We start from the raw sequence: 25998 nt of genomic DNA on the forward strand, positions 1-25998 counted from the left end.
CTGCCTTAGACAAGTATGTCTGCATTCGGTTGTTTGTTGTGCTGTTTCTGGAGTTCTGTGTGGGGCCCGCCCGCCAGGCGGTGGTGGTCTATGGCACATACGTCTGAGCTTCCGTGCGTGGCGCCGGCAGGCTCGGGAGGCTTGATGGGGACACCACGCTGAGCGCAGCCGACCCAGGCCTCCGGGACTCTCCGGGAGATGCGCAGGTGTGCTCCAGGGCCGTCCCCTCTGGAGCGCCGCCCAGGTTCGGTGGCCACGGGACGCGAGTCCCTCCCTGCCAGGCGGCCCGCTGCTCCCGGCACGTGGTGACCTGTTCCTTCCCTGTGTTACGAACGGGCTGTTCTCCTTTGTTGCCGTGGAAGTCACGTTCGCTAACTGATGTCGGAAATGCTTTAAAGACCTCGTTTCCCTTCCCTAAAGCCTGGCGTTTTTGGGAACGTCCTCTGTCTGCATTTGCCTGGACCGTTCCCAGGGCAGCTGGCCCCGAACTGTCCTCCTGTGGGGTCTCCACATGCCTTCGCGAAGCCAGGCCCTGAGGGGGGCTGTTGTCTGTGTCTGAGGAAGCACGAGGGTTCCGGGTCCCCGGAGCTGGGACGTCAGGACCGACGTGGCCTGTTAGCGCTGCGAGAGGCCTCCTGGCGCGGTGTGGCTTGCCCGTCGCTCGGGCAGCTGGAGTTCAGATGACGTGACGTCCACGCACAAGCGCGCGGACCGTGGTCTTGTGCGGCGCCGTGCTGTTACTCTCCGTGCTGCTCCTTCATTGCCCCAGACTCGACAGTACCTGGTGAGATGCCTGGACGTGGCTGCGCCGGCTGGCGTGCGCGGCACGTGGTCTCTCATGAGGTCTGGGCAGTGCCTCCTCCTTGTGCTCCAGCGTCCGGAGCCCTCATGTGCCCCCAGCTGGACCTCGTCCGCAGCACCAGGAGCAGCCCCGCAGCTGCCTTGCTGCGCGCTGGCCGTCAGCTCCCGGGGCCTCAGCCCTACTCGCCTGCCTATCTGGACGTGACGCACATCTTGTCGTGTGAGAAGCGGCTTGGAAGCCTGGTGATGCCGTGAACCAGGCCCAGGGCGGTCGGTGCCAAGCAGGGTGCTGAGGTTTTGTCCGCAGCGTCCGAGAGGCGAAGTCTCCTGCAGGTCTGTCCGCAGCGTCCGAGAGGTGAAGTCTCCTGCAGGTCTGCCGTGCTCCGTAGAGGAGGGGCCCCAGGGCTGGGCTTGTCAGAACGAGATGGACGGTAGCCACAGCGCCCGGGTCACGAGTGGTGCTCGTTTTCCTCCCGTATCCCTGGGAGGGCAGGAACCGCACGAGGCTGGGTTGCTCAAGACCACCGCGCACAGAGCAGGGCTAAATGTCTGGTATCGGAGCCCTAGCCACCCCTCCCCCCGGTGCCTCCGGGTCTCCAGATGGAGCCTTTCTTGTTTGCTTCGTCGGTAAGGCGGTTCGATCGCCCACAAGACTAAGACGGCGTTGTGGCGTCATCCTGCAGTGATTCGGACAAACCCCCAAACCCAGGTGCTTCGAGGGCCAGTCTCCGGAGACCCATGATGCCCTTGGGGTACGAGGGGTGGGCAGCAGGAGTTGGCGGGCTGTACTGTCCATCCTGCCCCGGACACCCACCCTTCCCGCTCGGGGGCAGCCTGTGGTGGTGCGCTCCGGAAGTGCCATCCCGCGGACGCTCGGTAGGGGAGGACCCTTTCCTGGAGAGCTGCCTTGTTCTGTAGGGACGTGCATAGGTCAGCTGTGGTGTGGGGGACAATCATGGTAACTTCTTGAAAAGAAATTCACTTAAGGAGCGTTTTCTGCATAGACGCCAGGAGCCAAAGCTGTTCCTCTCTCTGACACACACCCAAGCTCACAGAGGCTGGAAGGGACGTGCTCGTGTTGGGCACTCGGGCTCCGCTGCAGTCGTGGTAATGGAGGTCAGCCAATGTCGAGGACAGACGGCGGGTTCTTAGGGCCGTGATTTGAGAGAACACTGGTGCTCGTTGTGGAGTATTCTTACATCGGGAAATCTGGATTTGAGGGATTTTAGGAGCGGGACGCTTTCCTGCAAGATGCTCCCGTGAGGGTGGGGGCCGGAGGGCGATCGGCGTAGCTGGAGGCTCACAGGCTCCGCAGGCGTTCATGAGGCTACGTGTCCCTGGTCGTCTGTGCCGAGGGGGTGCTCTGTTAGGAGATCGGGGGCTGGCGGCCAGGGACCGCTGTCATTCTGAAAACAAACCCTCTGGGCACACTTTAATCTCCCGCCCCCAAAACCCATAGAAATAGTGACAAACAACTTGAATGACAAAAGCCTGAGGGCTCCCCCACCACTAATGAGGACTTGAGTGGGTGTTCCCAGAGCTGTCCCCTGACTGGCTGTCCCAGGGAGTCGGAAACCACCAGCTGAGGGCACAGGTGACAGCAGAGCAGATGCATCCTCACTGCCAGAGCTTGTAACTGAAACTCACATTTTTGGAGCCAACACGGTCGTGTGTTGTCACCGTGCCTGTAGAAATGACAGCTGAGACCCGTGCGTTCCTGCGCGAGACACCGGTAGCCCTGCTTGGTCACCCCAGGTCTGCTGTCCTTTCCAGCTCCGCAACCTGGCCGGTTCGTGGTGCTCTTGGCGAGACGCTGCCCATCCACCGCACGCGCTCCTGCACCCTGCTGTTACCCGACCCCTCCGAAACCCTGCTGGGTGCCCTGCCAAGCGGGGGTGGTGACCTCGGCCGCCACGGTGTTGGAAGCGGAGGGGCCGGCCTTCCTCAGGTCCCGCTGACGGCCGCGCGGATTCAGGGCTGTGCCAGCCTGGCTGTAGGCTCACCCTGTCCTTCCGTCTGCGAGCATCAGGGCGCGGTTTCCGACACCCTACTGGCCGGGCATCTCCGTGGGCTGCGGCCACGCTGCTCCTGGGTTCAGACTCTGAAGTTTGTCCTGACCCCAAAGTGAGACAATGACGAGATCGCACTTTCTGGTCAGAGTTTCTTACCTGGGCGCTGTGGCCTCTGGGGCTGGGGAGTTCAGGTCCCTGGGGCCACCCTGTGCAGGCAGCAGGCCCCAGCCCTCCGTGCAAGATGACAGCAGCAGCCCCTCCCCAGCGCGGCAGCCAGAACCGTCCTGGGCCTTGGCAGGGGTCCCCTGGAGGCAGAGTCACCCCACATGTGGGTCCGAGCAAGGGAAGCCCCTTTCCGGTCACACCGATGGACGGGGATGAGGTCCAGATGCTGGTGAGGGCTGTGGGGCCCTCTATCCTCACTCAAGTTCTAGAATCCTCCTCGCCTCCGTGTCCGCCTGCATCTGCTCTGTGGAAAACGAGCTCACAGGAAGCCATTTGCGTTCCAGCCACTTCATGCTTAGTGAAATACAGCCGTTTGCTTTTAAAAAGTATGAGGACCGCTTTCTGAGAGGCACGGTTCACAGGAACCAGAAGGGGGTCGGTGCTTAGGGGACTCTGGAGAAATCTCGAGGAGAGTAAGATCTCCAGCAGACTGATTTCCCCTGAGAGAAAGTCGGTATTTTGTTTTCTGTGTCTGTGTCTGTAGTTGAGAAACGTCTTGTTTTCGTGATTCGATCCTGTGTTTCCACCTCGTGTGGCTTCGCGGCACCGTGCGGGGTCGGGGGGGGCTGGCTTTCTCGGGGCTGTGGCACGTCTGTGGGTCTGGCCGTCGCACTGGCTGCCGGGGCCTCTGTACAGCTGTCTTGTCCGCCTCCATTCCCCTTGCCCTGGGCACATCCAGGGGAGAGCCATCCTCGGGGTCCCTGCCTGGGACACAGTCGTCCCCTCTAGCTGCTCGCGAGCAACTTGCTCCTGCCGGTGGCTTCCTTCCAGAGAGGGCAGGGGTCTGAGCTGAGCTCGGAGGAGGCAGCCAGTGCTCCCCAGTCTGTTCTCGAGCGGGTGGGAGGTGTGGGGCCTGGGAGCTGCGTCGTGTCTCTTCCCCATGACACACGACATGGAAGAGACACGGCCGGCACCGTGTTCACTAGCGTTCTGGCTCTCGGGGATTTTCTCCTATCCATCTGCCACGTTAGGACTGGTGTTTGGGGAGGATCAAGGGGGCCAACATTGAGGGGTCGGTGCAGGAGCCGCTCTGAACCCATCCCTGGACTGCTGGCCTGGCCCCCGAGGGTGGTGCAGGGTCCCTGGGGGCCTGGGGTGCCCCAAGTGTCAATAGCTGGCTACTCCCTGTCCCTGTGTCTTTGGGGTCTGGAGCGCTGGCCCGCCAGAGCAGTGAGGTGCGTTCTCTAACATTCTCAAGTGTGGAGGGGGGCGATGTGTACCCACTGCTGACTCTGTGGACGGTTTCCCCCACAGATCTTTGGAAATTGGACCTTTGGGACACTGGTGTTCACCGTGATGGTCTTTACAGTCACACTAAAGGTGAGTGCTTGCTGTTCCCCTTCCTTATTCAGCAGCCCCGTTCCTTGTAACTGTGCCCGGGCTGGAGCCCCCTGTGTCCTGGGCCACCCTCCGGGGTCACATTCAGTCATTTATGAAGTCAAGGGGAGACGCAGCACGCCGGGCCCCAGGCGACCCAGTATGTGAACTTAGATGAAGGAGGGATGAGTCAGATTAGAATTCCTTCAAATGACAAGCATCCCCATCCTAATACAGTCAAAATCTACCATAATATAAACGTGTTATGGGAAACTCAGCTCTTTTGAGAGGCAAGCCCGATGCTGTGTTCAGGGCCATGCAGACGGTCGCCCCCACGTCTCCGCAGCGGGAACGCAGCGGACAGGGCAGCTGGCCGGTCCGGGACGCGCTCCCCGGGAACACCAAGGACCGGGCAGCCGGTCCGACCCGGGGTGGGCTCCCCAGGACGCCGGGCCACCGCCTTCTCTCTCTCCTCTGGGGGCCTCCAATTCTGTGCCTCCTCAGCAGGTTTGCGTCGGCGCTCTGGCTGCTGTGGGCCGGGGTGGTGCGCGTTCCTCGTTCTCTCCTGGTGGCGGGTCTGCGCAGCCGCGGCTCCTTCCGGCCCTCGAGGGCGCACTTCACGGCTGGTGTGTGTCTTTCAGCTGGCGCTGGACACGCACTACTGGACTTGGATCAACCACTTCGTCATCTGGGGGTCCCTGCTGTTCTACGTCGTCTTCTCCCTGCTCTGGGGAGGAATCATCTGGTATGTGGGGGAGCCACGCCGCGTGACCCGTGATCAGCTGAGCCGGGGTGGCCGCGGGGGCCCTGCTCCAGATTGCAGGTCAGACGAGGCCCCTCAAGGGAAGTCATTTACGCCATGGCGTGGGCGGGAAGTTCACCGTGGCTGCCAGGTGGAACACGGGCCGGTGAAACCGCGGTGCTGGTTCTGTGGCCTCTGACGAGGGCGAGAAGCAGCTGGCTGTGGCGCCTGCTCTGCGGAGTTTCCCGTCACACCTTGGCTCATGCTGGTCCTTCTGCCCGGGCCGTCCTTTCCCATTAGCCTGCCCCGTGAGCTCTTTTTTTTTTTTTTTTTTTTAAAGATTTTATTTATTCATTTGTCAGAGAGAGAGAGGGAGAGAGAGCGAGCACAGGCAGACAGAATGGCAGGCAGAGGCAGAGGGAGAAGCAGGCTCCCCGCCAAGCAAGGAGCCCGATGTGGGACTCGATCCCAGGACGCTGGGATCATGACCTGAGCCGAAGGCAGCTGCTTAACCAACTGAGCCACCCAGGCATCCCTGCCCCGTGAGCTCTTATGTGTCCTTCAGGACCCCGTGCTCATCGCCCTCCGTGTGCTGCCGGCGAGCCCCCACCCAGGCAGGGCGGTCCCGCCTCCTCACCGGGTCGCCTCAGCCTCTGTCCCCGCTCGTCAGGGCACCCGCGCCTCTGCCAGAGACAGGGCGTTTCATGAGCACGGCTGGGACGGGGGGGGGGGGGGGTGCCTGGCCCTGGGTGCGCTGGCGGGTGCAGGGTCCCCTCCCCCGCGGGAGCCCCCCTCCCCCCCAGCATCGCTAACCCCTAGTGGCCAGAGCCAAGCGCTGCAGGCTCGTTGGGACCCGCAGGTGAGGAGCTCCATGGCCTCCAGCCTGCCCAGCACCGTCCACGTTTTGTCCCAGACGCCCACCTGCCCGCTGCTGGCCTTGGGCGTAGACACGGCGGAACTGGCCAGGTTCCCCGTTGGCCATGGAGCCCTGTGGAGCTTTCTCGAATCGCAGATGTGCCCGAAGGGGCCACGCAAGCCGTTCCCACAGAGGGCGAGCCGAGGGCAGCTGGCGAGTGCCGCCGGCTGGAATTGTGCGTGTGTCTGGCACGGTCGCCAGCTCCGGGGACGGCCTTGTCTTTGGGAGGACTTCATGGAAGCCTTTCCTCCCGCCCCGTTCCTCACACCTGGCCGGACAGGTCCGTCCTGCGGCCCGTTGCCCGCGAGCGAGGTGCCCACCCCCAAGAGGGTCAGGGCCGGACTGGAAGGCCCGCGCCACCAGGGGGGCTCCTCCGGGCAGGGAGAGCGGAGCCCCCAGGTAACGTCCAGCCGGCCTGTCTGTCTCTCCAGGCCCTTCCTCAGTTATCAGAGGATGTACTATGTGTTCATCCAGATGTTGTCCAGCGGCCCCGCCTGGCTGGTCATCATCCTGCTCGTCACCGTCAGCCTCTTCCCCGACGTCCTCAAGAAGGTGCTGTGCCGGCAGCTGTGGCCCAGTGCCACGGAGAGAATCCAGGTGCGGACGGGGCGGGGCTGCGGGCGGGACTGCGGGCTGCGGGGCGGGGCTGTGGGTGGTGGGGCGGGGCTGTGGGCGGGGCTGTGGATGGCAGGGCGGGGCTTCGGGGGCAGGGTGGGGCTGTGGGCGGGGCTGCGGGGTGGAGGGGGCACCCAGCCAGAGCGGGAGCTTGAGGCAAAGCAGGAGAGGCTTGTGCTGGGAAACGTGGTCAGTCCAGGGCGTCCTGTTGAGGGTGAGAAGGTGGACGCAGGGAGGTGCAAGGTGACCAGCGTTCCGACCCCAGAAGCTGGTGCGCGGAAGTAAGGAGAGAGCAGGAGAGGAGGACCGAGCCCCTGCAGAAGGAAAGTCCTTTGTGGAAACCTAAGGAAGCTTGTAGGTTGAATCCTTGCTTCGGAGGTAAAAGTGCGTTAGCTTTAGGGGCGGTGAACGTGGCCCAGACGTTAGCGTTTGTGTTGGGAAGTTCCGGTGCGCACTCGGGTCGTTGGTTTCCACGATCCCAAACTGAGGCCTCCAGCCTGGACTCTGCATTCAGGAGAGGGATGACACGCGCAGCCCACCCCAGCTTAAGGACCGCAGCAGCTGTCACTCAGCGTTCTCAGGGAGGGCGCGTCCCCCATCCCCTCACCCCTGTGATCTCAGAGAGGGCACTTCCCCCATCCCCTCACCCCTGTGATCTCATGGAGGACACGTCCCCCATCCCCTACCCCTGCGATCTCAGGACACACCCCCCCATCCCCTCACCCCTGTGATCTCAGGACACACCCCCCATCCCCTCACCCCTGTGATCTCATGGAGGACACCCCACCCAATCCTCTCACCCCGCAATGTCAGGGAGGGCACCTCTCCCATCCCCTCACCCCTGCGATCTCAGGGAGGGCGCGTCCTCCATCCCCTCACCCCTGTGATCTTAGGGAGGACGCGTCCCCCATCCTCCCAACTCTGCAGTCTCAGGGAGGACACACCCCCCTATCCTCTCACTCCTACAATGTCAGGGAGGGCACATCTCCTATCTCCTCACTACTACGGTCTCAGGGAGGACACTCCCCTCACCTCTGAGATCACGTCCCCCATCACCTCACCCCTGTGTCCTGCCCATGGAGGTGCAGCGCCTCTGTAAGGAGAAGAGAGGGTCCTGTCAAGTGTGCAGGCAGAGCAGGGCTCTCCCTGCAGAACACAGGTGGACGTGCAGGTGGGAGGACTCTCCGTGCCCTTGAGGACATGAGGCAAGGCCTTCCGGGCAGCTCCCTCGGTCCGGGGCTCCCCCTCCCGTGCTGTTGGCCGGCCTCAGGTGGGAAACGGCCAGGCTGCTACTGGGTTTGCAGGGAGCGAGGTCCAGGCACTGCGTGTGCCCGCCTCCACCCGTCCCAGTGGTTGAATGGGATCCGGGGGGCGGGGAGCTTTCCCAGAAGTCTGTGCGGACTGAGCATGCTGGGCGTGGTGCTCCTGGTTCCCCGCAGTTCCCTCCTCGGTGCCTGCGTGTCTGTAGTCGGCACCGACGGCGTGAGTGTGCGGGAACACCTTCGCTCTGAGCTCTTGAACAAGCGAACATGAGAGGAGGTGTCGGGGCAGGAGGAGAAAGACAGCAGGGACGAGAGGCCTGCGTGGCCCCGGGAGGGCAGTGTCCAGGGAGGCCCCAGTTTGCTGAGTGCGATGGTGGGGATGCGCGAGGGGGTTCCTGCCATTAACTGGGCTCGACTGCCTTAACTTGTTTCTCTTTTCCCTTCCTCCTTCCCTTTGTCTCTGACCTCTTTGCCTAAATAACCACTCCCACCTGTCTCGCGATGTGTGTGGCCCCGCGACCCCTCTGGGACTGCAGACTAAGAGCCAGTGCCTTTCTGTCGAGCAGTCCACCATCTTTATGCTCTCTCAGACCTCCAGCAGTCTGAGTTTCTAACGGATCAAGGTGATGCTTTTCTGTCATTTGGCATGGTGGGGTTGCGGTCACAGGAAGCGGAGGGCTGACTCCCCGCTGAGCTGTCCGGCTCCCAGCCTGGGCTCCTGTGGGCTCAGGGAGAGCGCACGTCCGGAGCTTCTGGGATGACGCATATCTGAGATGCGAGAAGTACACGTGGCCTGTGCTTCTCTCTGGGTCCATGGGAGGTCCCGGGTCCCAGCTGCCAGGGCACAGGGCTGCCCTGCATCACACTGGCTGGTGGGCACCCGTGGCCCCAGCGCACGGCGGCATGGGTGAGGCGGCTCCAGCCCATGTGGGCAGAGTCCACGCAGCACGGCCCCCTCCCCGCAGCCAATGACGATGGCGGCAAGACCTCCTCACTCACGCAGCTGTGTGGACCCATTGCACAGACAGGGAAACTGAGGCCCCCACGACAGAGTGTTGCACAGGCCCCACAAGACACTGCAGGAAGACAAGGCTCACGCTGAGTCCACCGTGGACAAAGCCAGGAGAGATGTGTTTGGATCAAGTGTTTTTACAGATTCCCTTTCCACTTTTTAAAAAAATCTGATGGTTTTTACAGAAAGCCTCTGCGCTGCTGTAAGTGGCCGTGCTGACTTATCTCTCAGCAGCACAGAGCCACGTGCGGGGCCAGTGCCCGGGGCCACGAGCTGCTCGTGAAGAGCCACGATCTCAGGCACAGCTGTCCAGGGGGCTCCCGTCCGTGTGTCGGCTGTGAGCATCTGAACGACACACTTACCGAGGCCTCAGCATCAGGGATGGGAAGCTGTTTCCCAGCGCCGCTGGGTTCGTAGGAAAATACCTAAAGAGGCTTTGTTTCCTTTTAATGACGGCTCATCCCCTAAGCGTCATTGACACTATTTTTTAACTAAGAGGATGGTGCGTTTTTAACTTCTGGTAATTATCAGCAATCAAAATTTTCCTACTCCGGTACCATCAGGACTTGCTGGAGTAAACGACATAGTTTCACTCACTGGGTACACACCTGAAAACATTTAGGATGAAATTCTTATTAGGGTACATAGATGAAATTCTTATTATAGGGATGTATAAGTCACACGATGTGCTTAAGAAATTGATTAAATCTGACCAACTTTGGGCTAAAAATATCTACATTCACTGCTAGGGATGAGGTTTGCTGAAACTTGCTCTTAGAAGCCCACCTCTGGCTGCTCGGGGACGGCAGGTGCTGGGCGCCCTGCAGGGTACATGGCCCCCGAGGCGGCCCGTAGGCTTGCCCACACCTGCACCTCCTCAGAGCCCCCGGCACACACACAGGTGTGCATGTGCTTCTGGGAACCCCCGCAGCTGGCAAAACTTTGGAGGAACAGACCCCAGACCAGTCCCCACGTCCGATGGACACTTGTTTCCTTGCACCTGTTCTGTCACAAGGAAACGTCTCAGGCAGCAGGTCTCGCGTGTGCACGTGTGACCCGTGTGTACGTATGTGTACACATGTTTCGATGCGTTACCGGGTACGGTTCCGTCCCTTCAAGGAGCGTATCACCTCCCCCCGTCCATCCATCCTTCTTGCTGGAAGACTCTGCATCTCACACCTCCTGCTCCTTCCCCTCTTGAAATTCCCTCCCTGCTGCTTCCCGAGGCCCCGACAGGGTCTGCCGAGAAAGCCGGCCTTGGGCTGTGGCCCTGGGACCCCTGGGCCCTGCAGGAGTCTAGCCTTGGGGTCGGGGCCAAGGACAGGGACAGAGCGATGGCAGGTGCAGTCCCTCCCGTTCCGGGCGAGCACTGGGGAAGCTGCGGGTCGGCGGGTGCCCAGCCTGTGCTCCTCTCCGTGCCCTGGACCGTCCCGTGGTCGCCGCCGGGCGAAGGCTGTTAGGAAGACCCGCCCCTTCCTTCCCCGCGGCGCCCTCCCGCCACCCCCAGCTCGCAGCGACTCCCGCGGCAGACCACGGGCCCTTCGCCCGCCCACCGCCCGGCCCGGCACAGGGCCCCGCGTCGGCCGCGCAGCGGGGTGACGGCCCGGACGGCAGGCACCTCTCAGTGTTTCTCCTCGCCTTGCAGCAGAGCACGAGCCTCAGAGCGTCGGTCGCTGCGGGCACGGAACGGCCGCTTCTGAAGGACCTGCTGTCGCGGCCGAGGCGCCGGTAGCCGAGGATAGGTAACCGCGCCCGCCGCGCCTGGCGGGCCGCCCGGTGTGCCGTGACCCCCGCACTGCCCGTGTTCCTCCAGAGTTTTGTTGAGCCGCGCTAGTTCTGATAACAGGTTCATGGTGGAAAAAAAAGTTTTTACGCACACGTGTGTCTGTCCCGGGTAAGTGACCTGCCTGAGCGTGTCTGGTGGCAGGTGGCTGTGCGCACACACACGCGCGCGTGCCGGCGCCCTCCCACACGCACTTGCGGGATCTTCTCACACGCTGTGCAAGGGGCTTAGTTTCCAGAACGAAGCTCGTCCCTCGGCCTTGGCTGTGGAAGGACCTTCCCCCGAAAGGTCTGTGAGGAAAGCCCGTGTTTTGACAAAAGGGCAGAAGGTGGCCCGGTTGGCGGGAGCGTTGGCCCAGGCAGACGTGCGCCGCAGGTGTGTGGTCGGCAGCGGCACACAGAGCCCTGTCTGCCCCGGGAGGGGACGGAAACGCTGCCACACCCTCGACGCACCCCGAGCTGGGTGTCTCCGCTGGGACAGGCAGGCCGCCTTCTCTGCCCGGGGGCGCGTGTTCCTTTAAGACCCGTTTCTCCCGACGGCTTCCCCCAGTGCCCGCCGCCCAGTGAATTTATGAGGCCGCGGCCTCCTTGGCAATAACAGCCTGACAGCCCGGCAGACAGAGTGTCCGTGTGCGAGGAGGTGATGGAGACCCAGCCCCACCCCGGGCCCCTGGCGGACACTTCACATGGGGACGTACTCCGTCTGGAGCGGGCAGGGGAGCCGTCGGTGACCAGAGTGCGGTCACCACACTGGCTCTGTGTCCTCGGCCACGTGGGACACACGTGCCCGCCCCGTGTCTGGACGGGAAGCCCCGTGGGCAGTGTCAGCACAGGCTGGGTGGGGTTCTCACCGAGGGTCTGGGACTGACACTGTCCTTTCCGTTCTCCGGCAGAGCACACGTGTGTGCGGCCAGGACCGCCTCCCCGAGCTCACCCTCCTGGCCTCCCCGCAGAGCCCCAGCCCCGGGCCGTGTGGCCGGGCCCACACACAGAACGGGGGACGCTGACGTGGCCTCCTCTCGCCGGTCTTCTGCATCACCACTGCTCTCCCAGCCCCGTGCCCCACGGGTGGACCGCTGGTGGACAGGCCACCGGTCCGAGGCTCTGAGAGCCACACGTGTGTTCTCCCTGCTCCCGACTGAGGGACGAGGACAGCAGGACTGGGCTGGTGTGCACGGCTGGCCAGCGTCACCTCCTGGGGGCTGGCGGCCCGTGCAGCTTCCTTTGGGCCCCTGGTTGGGTTGTGAAGGACAGTGTGCGTGGACCGGCCAGGGCCTCCAGTCCCACAGGCTGTCGGAGGAGGACCCCCGCGTGAAGGTGGGCCATGAGCCGGAGTGGGGGCGGCCACACCGACCGTCCTGAGCGCAGGGGCCTCGTCCTCACCACGGGACGGGCTGGCCTTGCCCCCGTGCATCCTTGTCCAGAGCCCTCCCGTCCTTGTGCTTCTGGAACCGGCTGAACAAGACCGTGACACCATCGTGCTCCCACGGCCTGTCGGAGTCCTAGACCGTGTCCTGCTTCTGTCCGAACCCGCCTCCTAGCGAAGCTGCTTTTCAGGGTTGTGTCGGACGCGGAGTTTGTCCCTCCGAGGGAACCTAGTGTCCCGTGTGAATCTGTTTCCTCTCCCAGCTGCTCCTGCGAGAAACAAGTATCGTGTGAGAAGAACAGATGACGCGGTCCTCTCAGGCCCCCAGTGCCAGGGATGGGACAGTCGTGCCCACAGCCCCTTAGGGCCTCCCTGCGTGCTCGCATCCAGACGGCTGTCTCACCGGTTCCAGGGCACACTGGTGGGGCCCGGGGCAGAGCCCGTCGTTGTCTTCATCGAGGGGGGCCTGCAGGGGCCGTGTCTGTCTTCCAAAGTCTATTTCAGGCCACGCAGGTCTGACGCTGAGGCAGCCTCCGAGTCCTGAAAAGCGGGACTGCCGCCCCGGACCACTGCCCACGGCCGAGACTGGGCCCCAGGCCCCTGTGTGTTGTGCTGGATCCGCCGCGCTGCTGTCCGCCGGCCGGGGCGTCTCCGGGGTGGGCGGACCTGGAGGAGGCCGCTGCGTGGACCGCCCTCGTCCCTTCTCCGTACCGCCATTTGTTTCTAGAAATAACCTCCTCGACGTAGCCTTAATGGTCCGCAAAGAAGACATTTCAATCTGAGATTCACAGTGTGGATGTGGGAACGGGCACTCTGGAGAAGAGCTTTGCCCGGAGCTCAGCAGGCCTCTGCCTGCTGCCGGGCGCCAGACTGTGGCCCTGGGGACGCTGGTGAGTGGACACGGGGTCGGCTGCGCACCAGGCACTACAGGAAGTCCCGGTGTCACTGCTGACTGTACGACGTCTCGTCTATAAAATACTCGTTTGGACTGGGGGACGAGCGGACTGCGTGCACAGAGTAGTTGGCGGAAGTTCAGGGGAAGTAGAAACAGCAAACCAAAGACCAGGAGAACGGACGGGGAGTGCACCGGGGTGTCCATCCCGCCGCCCTCCGTCCTGCCGTCCCGCCACCCTCCGTCCCGCGCGCCGCCGCCCGTGTGTGGGGTGTCCTGGCCAGCATCCGCGCCAGACCCTGTGAACAACGGTGTGTGCGTTTTTACAGCTGTTTTTAAGAACCCAGTGTGGGTATCAATGTCATACCTGTGGGGGACAGATTCTCTGTATGTTTAGTTAACAAATTGTTTGTAATGTATTTTTTTAGAAATCTTAAAATTGCCTTTGCACAGGACTATTTTCATAGCTGTTTCTATCTCTTTATTCATTTCTTTGTTAACATGCCACATCTAATTTTTAAAGTATGTTTTTAAAGCTTCTGATTTTTAAGTTGATGAACTTTTGGCCACTTTGCATTTAAATTCTGGTGGGAGTTTGGGGTGTGTCCGTGTCCAGGGGGTGCGAAGTCGCTGGTCCCCGGCAGTGGTGATGGGCTGAGGCCTGTCTAGAGCACAATACTTTGCTTCCGGATTCTTCATGGCTGATTGTGATTTTCATCTGCTGTTTGTTTTGTGTTTGGTTTGCATCCTTCGGCCTTAAAATAGAAGCTTCTCGAGGGATGGTTTGGTGTTCTCTTTCCGCCCGTACCGAGATGGTCACCATTTGCCTCTGATAACACACGTCTCGTTGGGAAAGTCACTAACCCCTTCCGTGTGCCGAATGTCTTCTCTGAGATCGTTGGGGAAGTCCTCTGCACCTGCCCCGCACGGTGGACACGGGGCCGGAGGGAGGGCGGCGAGCCCCCGGGGCAAGTGTGTGCGTGGGACCCCGTGCGACCTCTTGCCTACACTAGTTCCTGTTCACTTGCCTTAAACTGACCTGAAAGCAAGTCGTGTCAGCGCCAAGCACTCCCCTTCGTCCCGAAGACCTCGTTCAGGATGGCACCTGTGGACGGGTCACCACCGTGAGCTCCCACGCCAGCCCCAACAACTGGTTCCGAAGCCGCACACCATGCCCCTCAGAGCAGGTCACACTAACGCACAGGTGGTCCCGACCACGTCCCCGTCTCTTGCCTTCAGCTCCGTGTCCACTCGGGGCCACACATACACGCTCCCTGGGCCCTGGCCCTCCTTCTCCCTTCCTGAGGGGACCCTGCCGGGAGCTCTGGGAACACAGGGCTCCCTGGACTTCGAGCCTCGCACCCTGGCAGGGCGCGGAGATGGGATGGACACGCTGCCAGGCCCCTCCCCGGGTCGGCCCCCTGGCTGATCCGCCCCACGTGGCTCTGCCCTCGGCACAGGCGGCAGAGGGCGGCCTCTGGACCCCTCAAGCCTCCGGGAGCCCCGGCCGGCCCTCTGCCACGGGCAGCCGGCGGAAAAGGCGTCCTCTTGGCAACTCGGTGCGGAGCCAGCCCGACCGCTCCTGTGCGTCAGACTCCGGGGGTGAGCGGAGGCTAGACAAGGCCCTCGCGGTGCCACGCGCCCAGTTTCTGCAGTGACGGGCTGCAGAACTGTCGCTTGGCCTGGTGAGATTTTGCAGCTTTAAGTACAAAAACGTCTCCTCCGTGCTGTTCTGGTCGGTCTCCAGTCGTGGCACATCAGCCAGATGCGCAGTGCGGCCTGGAGGGGGCTTTCCGGACCTTTTCGCTAAAACCACTGAGTTCGCTGTGTCGCACTGACTGGAGTGACCCGGCGTGGCCCTCCGTTCCTCCGAAAGTCGCATCATTTAACAGCCCGCGTCACGTCTCCATGTCTACGTTTCTTTTGGACGCTTCCCAGTTAGAAACAGGAAAAATATCAGCTGGCAAATGCGTTTTTTTAAGTTAGAGGGGAGGTGAATGGGAAAGAGAATCATTCTGAATATCGTCCGTAAACAAAGCTTTAATGAAGGTGTGTCAGAAGTATGATCCAAGTGTGATTCTGCTTTTGCAGAAAAAAATCTAAAGATCAGTTTATATAGCTTTATTTTTTACCTTATCAAAATATACAGAATTTTACTATGCATATATTATTGTCTCTGACTTAAAGCTATGATGTGTGTCTGCATCGCCATTTAAAATGCCCGTTCACCGTGTAATGTAATAGAAGAGAATCTTCAAGTGTATTCAACACGAGTGGTATCCATAGTTGTCTTCGTCATAAATACTGGAATTTATTTTTAAGTTATTGAACATAGTAGGTAGTCATGTTTAATTGATAATGATTCATTAACCCGCTTTGAAAAATTAAATTGTGATTAAACCAAATCTTACACTTCTGCAAAGTTCCTTTTGTATGCTACTGATTTTAACTTTTATTTCTGTAGATAAAGTGTGACTTAATTATATTGCATTTTTCTGCAAACTATTTAAGCAGGAGACTTGAATCTGCTTGCAATAAAGAAGAAAAAAAATTCTGGCTTGGTTTCTTTATGAATTTAAAAAAAAAATCAGTTGGCCTTAAATCTCATAGAGGTGCCTGGGTGGCTCAGTTGTTAAGCATCTGCCTTTGCCTCCGGTCATGGTCCCCAGGTCCTGGACTGAGCCCCGCATCGGGCTCTCTGCTCAGCGGGGAGTCTGCTTCCCCCTCTCCCACTCCCCCTGCTTGTGCACTGTCTCGCTGTCTGTCAAGTAAATAAATAAATAAAATCTTTAAAAAAAAAAACAACCTCTGGGGACAGAAGCTGCAGGGGTGAAACCTCTCAGCCTGAGGGTTTGGGCTGAAGGTGGGCAGGTGTCCCCCTCCCGGATGCCCGGGCAGCGCCCACACTTACCAAGGCCATGGCACCGCCCCCAGGGCCACCCGCTGCTCCTCTGACCTCGGCCGCAGGCACCGACCTACCCAGAGACCCGTCTGCTCCAAGGCACGCCAGTGAAGCCCGGGACCGGCTCACAGGCCTTGTGCACTCTCTGGGGGCACCCAGGCTGCAACGTGACGCCCGGTCCCTGGGTCTGGATCCGGGCGGGGGTCCCAAGGTCATGAGGGGGTTCTGCTCCAGGCTCAGTCCTGCTGCTGGCGGTGTTGGGGGTAGACCATGGCAGCCCCCCCATGCAGACGCATCCCCGCGAGTCTGTGCCTCGTTGTCACATGGCGTCTACCTGTGAGCATGTCTGTGTCCATCTATCCCTCGTGAAGGACGCCGGTGGGACTGGTGGCCCGTCCTCGTCTGACATTTGTCGCCCCTGTAAGAACCTGTCTCCAGAGAAGGCCACATTCTGAGGTCCTGGGTCTTCCCAGATCTTGAGGGGACACAATCACCCCGTAAGGCCCTGCTCGGGGGACCCTCCGGGAGCGCGTCAGCCCGCGGGGCTGGGCGAGCGCAGAGGCTGTGTGTGCCGGGCGCACGTGCAGAGGTGAGGAGCTGAGGGCCACAGATGCTGAGACGTAGCAGCCCCGCGGGGAAGATGCGGCCCAAGTCAAGCCGGACCCCAGCCCGGGCCCTGGTTGTCGCGGGCCGGTGCGAGGAAGGGAGGAAGAGCGCTCTGGAAGCGGGGGGGGCTTGGGGGCCGAGCTTCCCCCTCCTGGAAGGACGCAGAGCCGGCCCAGGGGAGCCACCCCGGGGAGTATTGGCGTCGGTGCTTCCCTGTCCCCCCAGCGGCTCTGCCCCACAAAACCCTCGAGGCTGTCAGCTGGGGTACATTCCTCAGCTCCCCTTTAAAAGCCCTCAGGAAAGGTTTCCGTTTGTCCCCTCTGTACCCTCGTTCTCTTCTCAGCCCCCCCAGACTGGGCTCTTGTCTCCCGCTCCCCTGGGAAGGCCCAGGACACCCCTGCACCCCAGGCCCCGGGGTTGGGCAGGTGAAGGTGGGGAGGGGAGCTCCCCTGCCATGTCTGTGTTCACAGCTGCAAGGCCCCAGGGCCTGCGTGGGGCCTGGGACCTGGGACGGCACCAGGCCAGTGACGATGGCCCAAGCATCCCCACACCCGCGAGGCTTCCGGCCGCACCTCCGGCTGAGTGCGATCCGTGGCTGCAGGGTGGCTGCTGGGGCTGGGGGCGGGCGGACCAGCCCCGGCCGTTTGCTTCCGGAAGCGGACACGCGGGAAGGCCCCCGTCATGGGCAGAGCTGACCGTCACGGAAGGGGGTCCACCGAGGGCAACTTAGCTGAGGAGGAGCGAGTGAGGGAGGGTCATCTGCTGCTACAAGCGTCTAGGCAAGCCCGTGGCCTCTTTGGGGGCCGGAAGAGAGACTGGGAACCCCTTCTCCCCCAATAGTGCTTCTCTGAAACCCTGCGCAGCCCCCGAAGGACGGCCAGCAGCCCCCGACTTGCCGCAGGCATGTCCCCGCTCATCCCTCCCCCACCTTGGACCCCGCATGGTGGGAGCAGAGACGCACTGAGGGGACCTCGTTTTTCTGAGGGACGAGGAGTGTCCCGTGCTGCTTCTCCTTATCTCCCCGTGGGGAGCAGACGTGTTCACCCTCTGAGGTGCTACTACTTTTTCTTAATAGAGACTTTTTGGGGGGTGCCTGGGTGGCTCAGTCGGTGAAGCGTCTGCCTTGGGCTTGGGTCACGATCCGGGGGCCTGGTCGCTCAGGGCTCGGTGCTCAGCCTCCGCCCCTCCCCCTGCTCATGCGACACGCTCTCTCACGTACTCTCTCAAATAAATAAAATATTTTTTAAAAATAGAGAAATTTTGGGGAAAACAATCTTTTACATAAACAATGTAATCTCAAATGCTGGTTTCAAATAGTAAATCAGAGAAATGGGGACAATTTGGAAGGCTGATGAGTGTCCCAGGCTGGCCGTGGGACACAGTGACCTGTGGGGACCCTGACGAGGGGTCCCCGTGCTCGGCCATTGTCTCACGGGCGCTGAGAGCAGTCCCAGCGACATCCCAGATGCGGAATCAGCGGGCGGACGTCCGCCCCGCCTCCGGGACTGAGCCGGAGTCCGCAGCGGGAGCTCGGAACAGGGGCCCGGCCCAGGCGTGCGCTCTGCCCCCACACTCTCCCCTCTCACGGACCCACACTGCAAGCGGATTCCCCTTGACACTTCTGCTGCGCAGGGCACTTCCTGGGGCCACATTTGTGAGGGTGATTTCTGTGCGGCTCCGGGGCCACATTTGTGAGGGTGATTTCTGTGCGGCTCCGGGGCCACATTTGTGAGGGTGATTTCTGTGCAGACCCGCAAAGGCTGCTCGGGCCATAATGAGCGGGAGGGGGAGCTGGCATGCTTCTGTCCCTGGTGAATCTGTTTCCTCCCGAATTATCTTGACTTTAGAATGAGCCGTGACATTTTCTGAACGGCACAGAGGTCTTGGGGCTTTGTCGGCTGTATTTCCACTGCGCGTTGGGACCAGGCGCCGAAGCAGGCCACTTTCACGTTCTGGGATGGCTGGTTTGCTGGTGCTCCGGGGCTGCCGGTCTGAGCCCGTCCTGGTGGGGGTCACAGAGATGATGATGCAGGGTCTCAGCCCGGAGAAGCCTGGCCTGGGGGCCAAGCCCAGCCCGTCGGGACCCTGTGCCTGGCTGGCCTGCACACATGCCTATGGGGTCACCGTGCAGGTCCCCGGCCCTTTCCCTCATTTTCTGCACCAGCGGTGCCGTCTGTTCGGACATCCTGCCCAGCGCCCCTTGCAGGGAGGGGAGCCCGGGGGCCGCCTCCCTTCACCCTCTCACTGCTCGGTTCCACGCTCTTTCCCACGGCCTGGCCAGCAGAGTCTCTTACCAGAGGGTCCCCGTGCAGTCCTGGGGAACAAGACTTGCTCTTAAAAACAGGCAAACCCGAGCTGGAGCACTGCGGCGCCCTGTGGCCCTCGGTGGGGGGGAACCCGTCTGGTCCCGGATGCCCGGAGGATCTTGGGGCGCTGCTGGTGACCAGCCCCTCCCATCTCTGCAGCTCCAGACCAAGCACAGGGGTTTCCCCTTTGCCTAATTTCCTGTTCCCCTCAAACCGCCCCTCCTTCCTGAGCCAACCTGCCCCCTGCCTTGTGAGCTCTGCCTGCTCTGTCCTGGCCCGTCCTGGGACCTCCCAGGAGAGTGTGGCCTCTGCAGACACCGCATCCTGGGCCCGCAGAGCCGGGGTGTCCCCCAGGGTGCTCGCTGGGTGCTTGTGGACCCCCCATGAGCCCCTGGGCGCTCCACAGCCAGTCCCGGAGGAGGAAAGTGCTCCTGCAGGTCCGTGCTGGGCACCCTCCCTCCAGGCCCCTGTCGCTGTGCCCTAGGGGTGGGGGTCTCAGGCTGCACCCCCACCTCGGGACTCTGTGTTGTGTGCCTAGAGGGGCCTCTCGGCAGAACGCTGTGGTTTGGTGGACAGCAGCCGCCCACCGGGCCCCTCTCCACGTGGGGAAGCCTCCCCTGAATGAGGCTCGTCTGCGGCTGCGTTCGGGGCGTTTCTGTCCTCCCTCCACGGTCCTGGTTCCCATGCCCTGAGGCCCTCTGCAGGCGATCGATGTGGCCGAGATCTCCTGCCCACCCCAGGCCCTAGGTTGGGCACCGGGCAGTGCTTCCCGCGGGGCCCGAGCCCTGGTCTCCCTGGTGGGCTGCTCCCCCGGCCCTCAGCCCCAGGCCGCACTGCTCCCCGGTAGCACAGCCCACAGGTGGCCGGGAGCCCCGCACGCAGGTGAGACCACAGCAAGGCTCTGTGGTCACCTGCCCTGCCGGCCACTGCCCCTTCTGAGCCAGTCCTGGGGGGCTGGGGGAGTCTGGCGTGGTCGGAGGGCCACAGGGCTGAGGCCCAGCTCCCTGCTGGCTGGCTTTGGGCAGGTCCCTTGAGGCAGGCAGGACCCTTGTCTCGGGGTCAGCCTTGGGGCAGAACTCCGTGTCCAGCCCGTGTCCCCTCTGGGTGCCGGATCTGCACAGGGTCGGCTCTACCCCGGGCGGAGGGATGGGAACCCAGACCCTTGGCATGACCCCTGGCCACCAGATGCATAGGAGAGGTGAGGGAGAGCCGGGGTGTCTCCTCCCCCTCTCTCCTCCCTCCCTCCCTCTGCCTCCTGGTCCCGCCCCTGCCCCAGACCTTTACCCCTTTCTCCCCTCCTCCTCCCCCGCCTCCCCCTCTGCCCTCCACCACTGTCCCCGCCCCTGCCTTTCCCCGCCTTTCTGGGCACCCTCCTCCCCTGCTCCCCTCCCCTCCTCTCCTCCTTCCCTCCCCTGCAGCCCTGAGCAGCATCAGAAGAGGCACCTGTGGCAGAGGACGAGGGGAGGACTGTCCAGGCGGGCAGGTGTGCCAGGGTAGGGGGGCCGGCGGAAGGGGTGGATGGGGGCTTGGTTGAGCTTCCGGAGGTGGGAGGGCCTTACCCAGGTCTCGGTGGAGGCACGTCCCTGCCGTCACAGGGTGGAGGGCATGTGGATCCCTGTGCACATTGTCCCCTCCCCATTGTCACCAGGTCTGCTCACACGCAGCAGGTGTCTCCCCACCCCACCTTGAAGAGCCACATCCCAGACTCTTCTGAAGCGCCCCCCCCCCCCCGCCCACCGATCCATCAGGTGTCAGGATGGGTGCTGGGACAGGTGACCGCGCAGGCTGGCAGGGGGGCAGAGGAGGAGGCCCCCACCAGAGTCTTTACTTCCCGGGGCCCCAGCCAGGCAGCGGGAAAGGCGGGTGGCCCAGGCTAGCGGCCTTGCCTTTGAAAAGGGCTACTCAAGAGAGACTCCCACAGTTTGAAAAGAAGAGCGGCTTTTCTCATTCAACTTCAAAGGCTGTTCTCCACTTTTTTAAAAAGGGGGCCCTGTCGCTGCTGCTCCTCTGGTCAGCTTCAGCAAGAGGGCGTTTGGGGAGGAGCAGACTTCCCTCCCGAGCTGGCACCGCCTCCTGTCCTTTCTGGGGACAGCCCTGTCCAGTGGCCCCAGCAGGCTTCCCGCCAGCCCTGGTCCAGGAAGGCGCTAATGCCCGGGGCAGCAGGCAGGATGCGTGGGGGGGACGCTGTGGGAGGCCCCAGGATGCGCTGCGGCCCTGAGCCTCAGAGGCACCACGAAAATAGAAGTGTGTCCCCAGGCGCTGCCGACCGCCAAGTGTCCAGGCCCCCACGGCGGCAGGCAGAGGACCCCACCTGGCAGGTTGGTGATGGGGTGCGGGCCCCGGGGAGGGAGCCCCTCGCACTGGCTGGAGTTGTATGGTGCAGACCCTGGGGTGACAGCCTGAGGCTGGTTTCCAGACCCGCTGCTCTGCCCTCTGCCCGGCTTCCTGGGCACCCCCGTCCTCTGCTCACACCCCGGGGGAGGGGACGATTCTGCCCCGACCTGGGCTGCGCTCTCGCTGGGGTGCTCTGGCTCTCAGGAACCCCTCCCTGCCTGCGGGCTGGCCTGCGCCCTCCCACCCGATGTCACAGTCTGGGCCTCTGGAGACCTCGGGGTGCCTCTGAGGGTATCGGCTTTGCCTTCTGTGAAGTGGCTGTGACACCCGCCCCCGCTGCCTCCTACAGTTGTGCAAAGGAGTGATTAGTGCAGAAAGCTGCTGTCACGCAGGCCCACGGCTCAGGCTTGGGAGCCTGGGACCCAGAGCCCCGGCCCATCCCTCTGTGTCGCGTGGTCCCCGGGGCACCGCTTCTCAGAGCACGAGAGGCAAGGTTTTCTGACAGAACTTCCAGGACACTGGAAGGAGGCCGTCCTGCAGGGGTTACGTGACAGGCCCTGCTGAGCTGGGTGCTGAGCGCACCGGACAGCTGGGAGGACTCAGGCAGCCGGAAAGCCTCTCTGACGCCAGCAGAGTCTCCCCCGCACCAGCCCGGGCTTCCGGGTGCTCACCGGCCCTGGTGAGCCTGCAGGTGACCCCCTCCCTCTCTGAGCTCCAGGCTCCCCCCCCAGGTCTCGAACCGGAAACGGGACATTTATCTGGGAGAGCAGCACCTGGGCTGAGGTGAGGTCACTGTCACTGTGGAAGGAGAGCCACCGCCGGGTTATTGACCTCGTGCGGCGTGGAGAGAATCGTGCCGTGGGAGCGGAGGGTGCGGAGTGTGTGTGGATCCCCATTAGCTGGCCCGGGGTGCCCCCGCCCCACGGCTCGTGGTTCCTGACCTCGTGGACGTCGGATTACTTTAAGAGGCTCTCGGGGACGTCGTCGCAAGCATTTGCTTCATTTGTCCTTTCATATCTGCTCACGAGAACATGAGCGAAGACGTTAGCTGGCGGGCGGGCCCCTGGCCGGGTGGACGCACGCGGGCAGCGGACATGCAGGGGCAGGAGAAGACGGGGTCGGCCTTCACCAAAGCCCCCCAGAAGCGGCCACGGGCTAAGCACTGCTCACGAGAAGGCCACGCAGTAGCGGGCGGAGTCCGGCACTGTGGTTGGCTGGCGTGGCCGCTGGAAGAGGCCGGGGTGGCCCCTCTCGTGGGCAGCGCAGGGGCTCGTAGACGCTCCGTGGGCTCCGGGCTGGCGCGGCCCGTCTGCGGCGCGTTGCTCTTTGAGACGGGGACGCATCCCTGCCTGCTCCCGACTCCCTGCACTGGAACTTCCAGAACTTTCAGCCCACAGGGGACGTCTGAGACTGCATGGTCACCAGGAAATGCCGGGACATCTCGGCTCTGTGGCCCGGCGGGGGGCGGGGCACGACGCCCCTCCACCTGCGGCTTCTCCCTCCTAGAACCCCGTGCTTTGCACTGGGATGGGGGTGCTGTGTGTTTGATGTCGGCGACTTGCGCCTGACCGTGCGGTCGGTTGTCCCCAGGGCCAGCGGCACAGCTGTCACAGTTGGTCGGGGCTCCAGTGGGGACGCGGCAGTAGGAGAGGAGAGTCAGCTGTCCTGTCCTCAGGCAGCAGTCTCGTCAGGGGAAGCGCACGGTGCCCCCGGTGCCCCCCTTCGTGGGACCCTCGCCGGGTCCGGTGACGGCACTGAGTGCGAATGATGCTGCGCCCAGATGTGGGTGTGCATGAGCCCCTCTCCCGGGACTCCAAGCTCCTGCGGGGCAGGGTTGCCTGATGCCCTCCACGCTGTGGCAGCCGCAGCAGGTGCGCAGGGAGGTGGCCCAGCAGGAGGAGGGTCGGCATGGATCTCCACTGTGCTCGGCCACGTCCCTGCCACCCGGCCCCCGAGTCCCCTGTGTGCTGCGAGGGGGACACCTGGACTCCAGAGAGGGACAGAACCAGACCTGGTGGCCGTCACCGCTCCTGGTCTAGCCTCCTATCCAGGCCTGTTCAGCGGGAGGCGGAGGAGCCAGGGGCCGGCGACGGTCGGCTGCTGGCGGTTCAACTAGCCTAGAGAGTCTCATTTATTTATTTATTCATTACTTTTATTTTTAAGAAAAATGTCTGTGTGTTTATTTTAGAGAGAGAGACTGCACACGCGGGCAGGAAGGGCTGAGAGGGAGAGAGCGTCAAGCCGACTTCCGCTGAGCAGGGGAGCCCAATGCAGAGGACCGACCTCATGACCCTGAGATCGCGACCTGAGCTTAAACCACGGGTTGGGCGCTTACCCGGCACAGTCCCTGGGTGCCTGGAGAGCTTTCCAGTGATGGGCCTGCCGTATGGGTTTGAGCTGTGCCCTTGGGGTGACATTAGCTGTGGGAAACCACATGGAGCTGCCACCATCTGTCCTATGCCTCTTTGCCTGGGAGCTTTGTGGGGGTGACAGGGCCCAGAGCCACTGGAGGACTATGGTCCTGGGGGCAGGTGTCCACCCCCAGGCCCCTGGCGCCCGCCGTCCTTGGTTGCTCGGGGCTGGCCTGCCAGGAGGGGAGGGTGGCCGGGGCCCTGCTGGTGGAGGTGAGGATGGCCTCATGGGTCCTTCACCCAACGGGGGTGGAGGGCAAGATTTTGAGAACAAACTCATTAAAAGCAAACCTTGGACAGTCTTGCTTGAGTCTCAAGATGGGCGACCGAGTGCCTGGTGACGCTTATGATCTCCCACTGCGGGGAGGGCTGAGGTCGGGCTGCGCCGAGCTCTCGGGGCCGGCGCTGGAACAAAGGGGCAGTCGCGCGCTGGGCGTCTTCCTTCCCGCCCGGGGGTTGAAGACCATCAGTCTGTTCGTGTTTGAGAGTCTCTGAGCTGAATTTGGAAGAAAGGTTTGGGGTTTGGTTTCGTGTTAACCAGGGAAATGTGCCATGTTTGGTGTCCAGGCCAGACCGAGGCCATCGGAAATCATTAGATTCTGACTGTGGCCGCTGTCTGTGCCCTTCGCGGAGCGTGGTTTGATTGTCCTGGAAAGGTGGCGCCGGACCGGGTCCCAGGGCTTTTCAGGGGACACCGTTCACCACCCCCTCGGTTCAGCGCCAGCTCCTCAAGCTGGTGCTGCGTGGAAACAGCAAGAGAGCGTCGCCGGGACCGCAGCGCGCCCACAGAAGTGACGCGAGGCGCGCGGATAACAAGCGACTTGGGACCCGCTGCGGTGGGGGTGAGACGGAGGCTCAGGTGCGGAGCGGGACAGGCCGGGCAAGCACTGAGCCGAGAGCGTGTTGGTAGGAAGCGGGGGAGGAAACGGGGTCTCTTGCTGGGCAGGGCTGTGGCTCGGGTCGTGTCCACCGCCTTAGGGAACCGGGCTGGTGTCCCGCCCCGCCTGGGGGCGGCTCCTTCCTCCTGTAAAGACAGGCTGGCCGTCGGGGCCAGGCGGTCAGGGAGAGCTGGCTGGGCCTGAGCTGGGACGACGAGGGGCTTTGTGGGAGGAAGGCGAGCGGAGGGAGCTCGGCCCTGGGGCGGCCTCCTCCCCACAGGGCGCGGCTTGAGACCGGGACACAACTGCCCCGAGCGTCTGGCGGAACAGAAGCACCGTGGCGGAAAGGTGATACTGTTTGGGGAGCTGCACGTAAGCCTTGTCCAAATCAGAGCATTTTCACCTTCATTCGTGAAGACGGGGCCTGCCGGGTCCCGAGTCCATGGGGGGACGTCACGAGCACGGGACCATGGGGTTGGGAGCCGCCTGCCGGGAGCCGTGCGCCCCACAGGTGACTTTGGTGCTTTCTGTCTCAAGTGTCCTTAACTGCTATCTCTTTAAATCTGGTTCCCAAAAACCGGACTTGAGTTTCTTTGGCTGGATTTTCGCAGGAGGGACTGTACCTTAGTGTTTGATCTGGGACTCGGGGCAGCATTCCTGTTCAGAGGGTTTCACGTGCTTTTAAGTAATCTGAGCCGTCTGCGGTCGCTCTGAAAGTCTGCCAGTTTGGTGAATTAGACTGTGACCTTGAAACCAGGGAATTGGGAATTTTATATCCTTGAAACAGGAGCCTTAATGTCAAGGGGGAAATCTAGGCCTTTGTGTTTCTTCAGCAGAAGTAAATAATATTTTTGTTTATGCAACCTTTGTTCTGGGTCAATATCATAAAAGAAGATTGTGCGTGTGAACACGGATGCGATAGGAATTCATTGGAGGAGAATGAATTTCCTTGTGAACGGACGCCCTCCCTTTCTGAGTGAACCCTGTGAAGGCTGCGTCCAGTTGTTCGGGCCTCGAGAAGCGGCATGCGGTCCTTGGCCAGCTGAGCTCATTTCCCTCTGACGATCTGGGTCTCGCCCTGCAGGCTCATGTTGGACTGCCTGAGATTGGTCCTGCGCAAGGGAACTGGACGCAGCCACCATTCTTCCCAGAGACAGCACGATGAGGCCGAGAAGGAAGAAGGTGACCCTCAGATTGACGTACCTGATGTCCTCAGGCTTGTCGGAGACCCGCCGGCAGGGTCACACTCACGCGCAGGTAGGAGCGCTGTAAACCTTAGTTTGACTTGGAAACTCAAAATCCTGCCAGTCACTCTTCTGGTCCTTGTAGGAGGTGAGTGTGTTTTGGGTCTGGGAGGACAGTGTCCCACGTGGTGTCTGCATGGTGTCTGCGTGGCTCCACGTGGCGTCCCTCTGGCTTCCCCACAGCATTCTCATGGAGCCCCCATGGCATCTGTATGGTGTCCCTGGGGCATCCGCACGGAGTCCCTGTGGCTTGTCTGTGGCGTCCCCGTGGCGTCCCCGTGGCGTCCGCGTGGCATCTCTGCGGCGTCCCCGTGGCGTCCGCGTGGCATCTCTGCGGCGTCCCCGTGGCGTCCGCGTGGCATCTCTGCGGCGTCC

At 62.2% G+C, this 25998-nt stretch overlaps 2 protein-coding genes across 6 annotated transcripts in view; both read left to right on the forward strand.

Annotated features, from left to right (window-relative positions):
• LOC111146967 (ATPase phospholipid transporting 11A) overlaps positions 1-11743 on the forward strand; it is a 110704-nt gene extending 98961 nt beyond the window's left edge. The window contains exons 26-30 of one of the 5 annotated variants that reach the window (XR_002640575.1): positions 4293-4358; positions 4997-5100; positions 6445-6610; positions 10548-10796; positions 11578-11618. Coding sequence is in view for 4 of the 5 variants with exons in the window: in XM_022502742.1 (XP_022358450.1) it covers positions 4293-4358; positions 4997-5100; positions 6445-6610; positions 11578-11691 (450 nt within the window). In the remaining variant the exon portion in view is untranslated. Of the gene's footprint in view, positions 1-4292; positions 4359-4996; positions 5101-6444; positions 6611-8426; positions 8514-10547 lie in introns of all 5 variants that reach the window. The other 4 variants (XM_022502745.1, XM_022502744.1, XM_022502742.1 and 1 more) reach the window with 4 other exon arrangements.
• A 9214-nt stretch (positions 11744-20957) lies between these two features.
• Positions 20958-25998, forward strand: part of LOC111147046 (MCF.2 cell line derived transforming sequence like) — a 127089-nt gene continuing 122048 nt past the window's right edge. Inside the window, exons 1-2 of the mRNA XM_022502910.1 lie at positions 20958-21042; positions 25454-25636. Of these exons, the coding sequence (XP_022358618.1) occupies positions 20958-21042; positions 25454-25636 (268 nt within the window). The remainder of the gene's footprint in view (positions 21043-25453; positions 25637-25998) is intronic.

Source organism: Enhydra lutris, unplaced genomic scaffold, assembly GCF_002288905.1.
Source record: "Enhydra lutris kenyoni isolate GAN:26980312 unplaced genomic scaffold, ASM228890v2 scaffoldscaffold15, whole genome shotgun sequence".
Taxonomy (NCBI): Eukaryota; Metazoa; Chordata; class Mammalia; order Carnivora; family Mustelidae; genus Enhydra; species Enhydra lutris.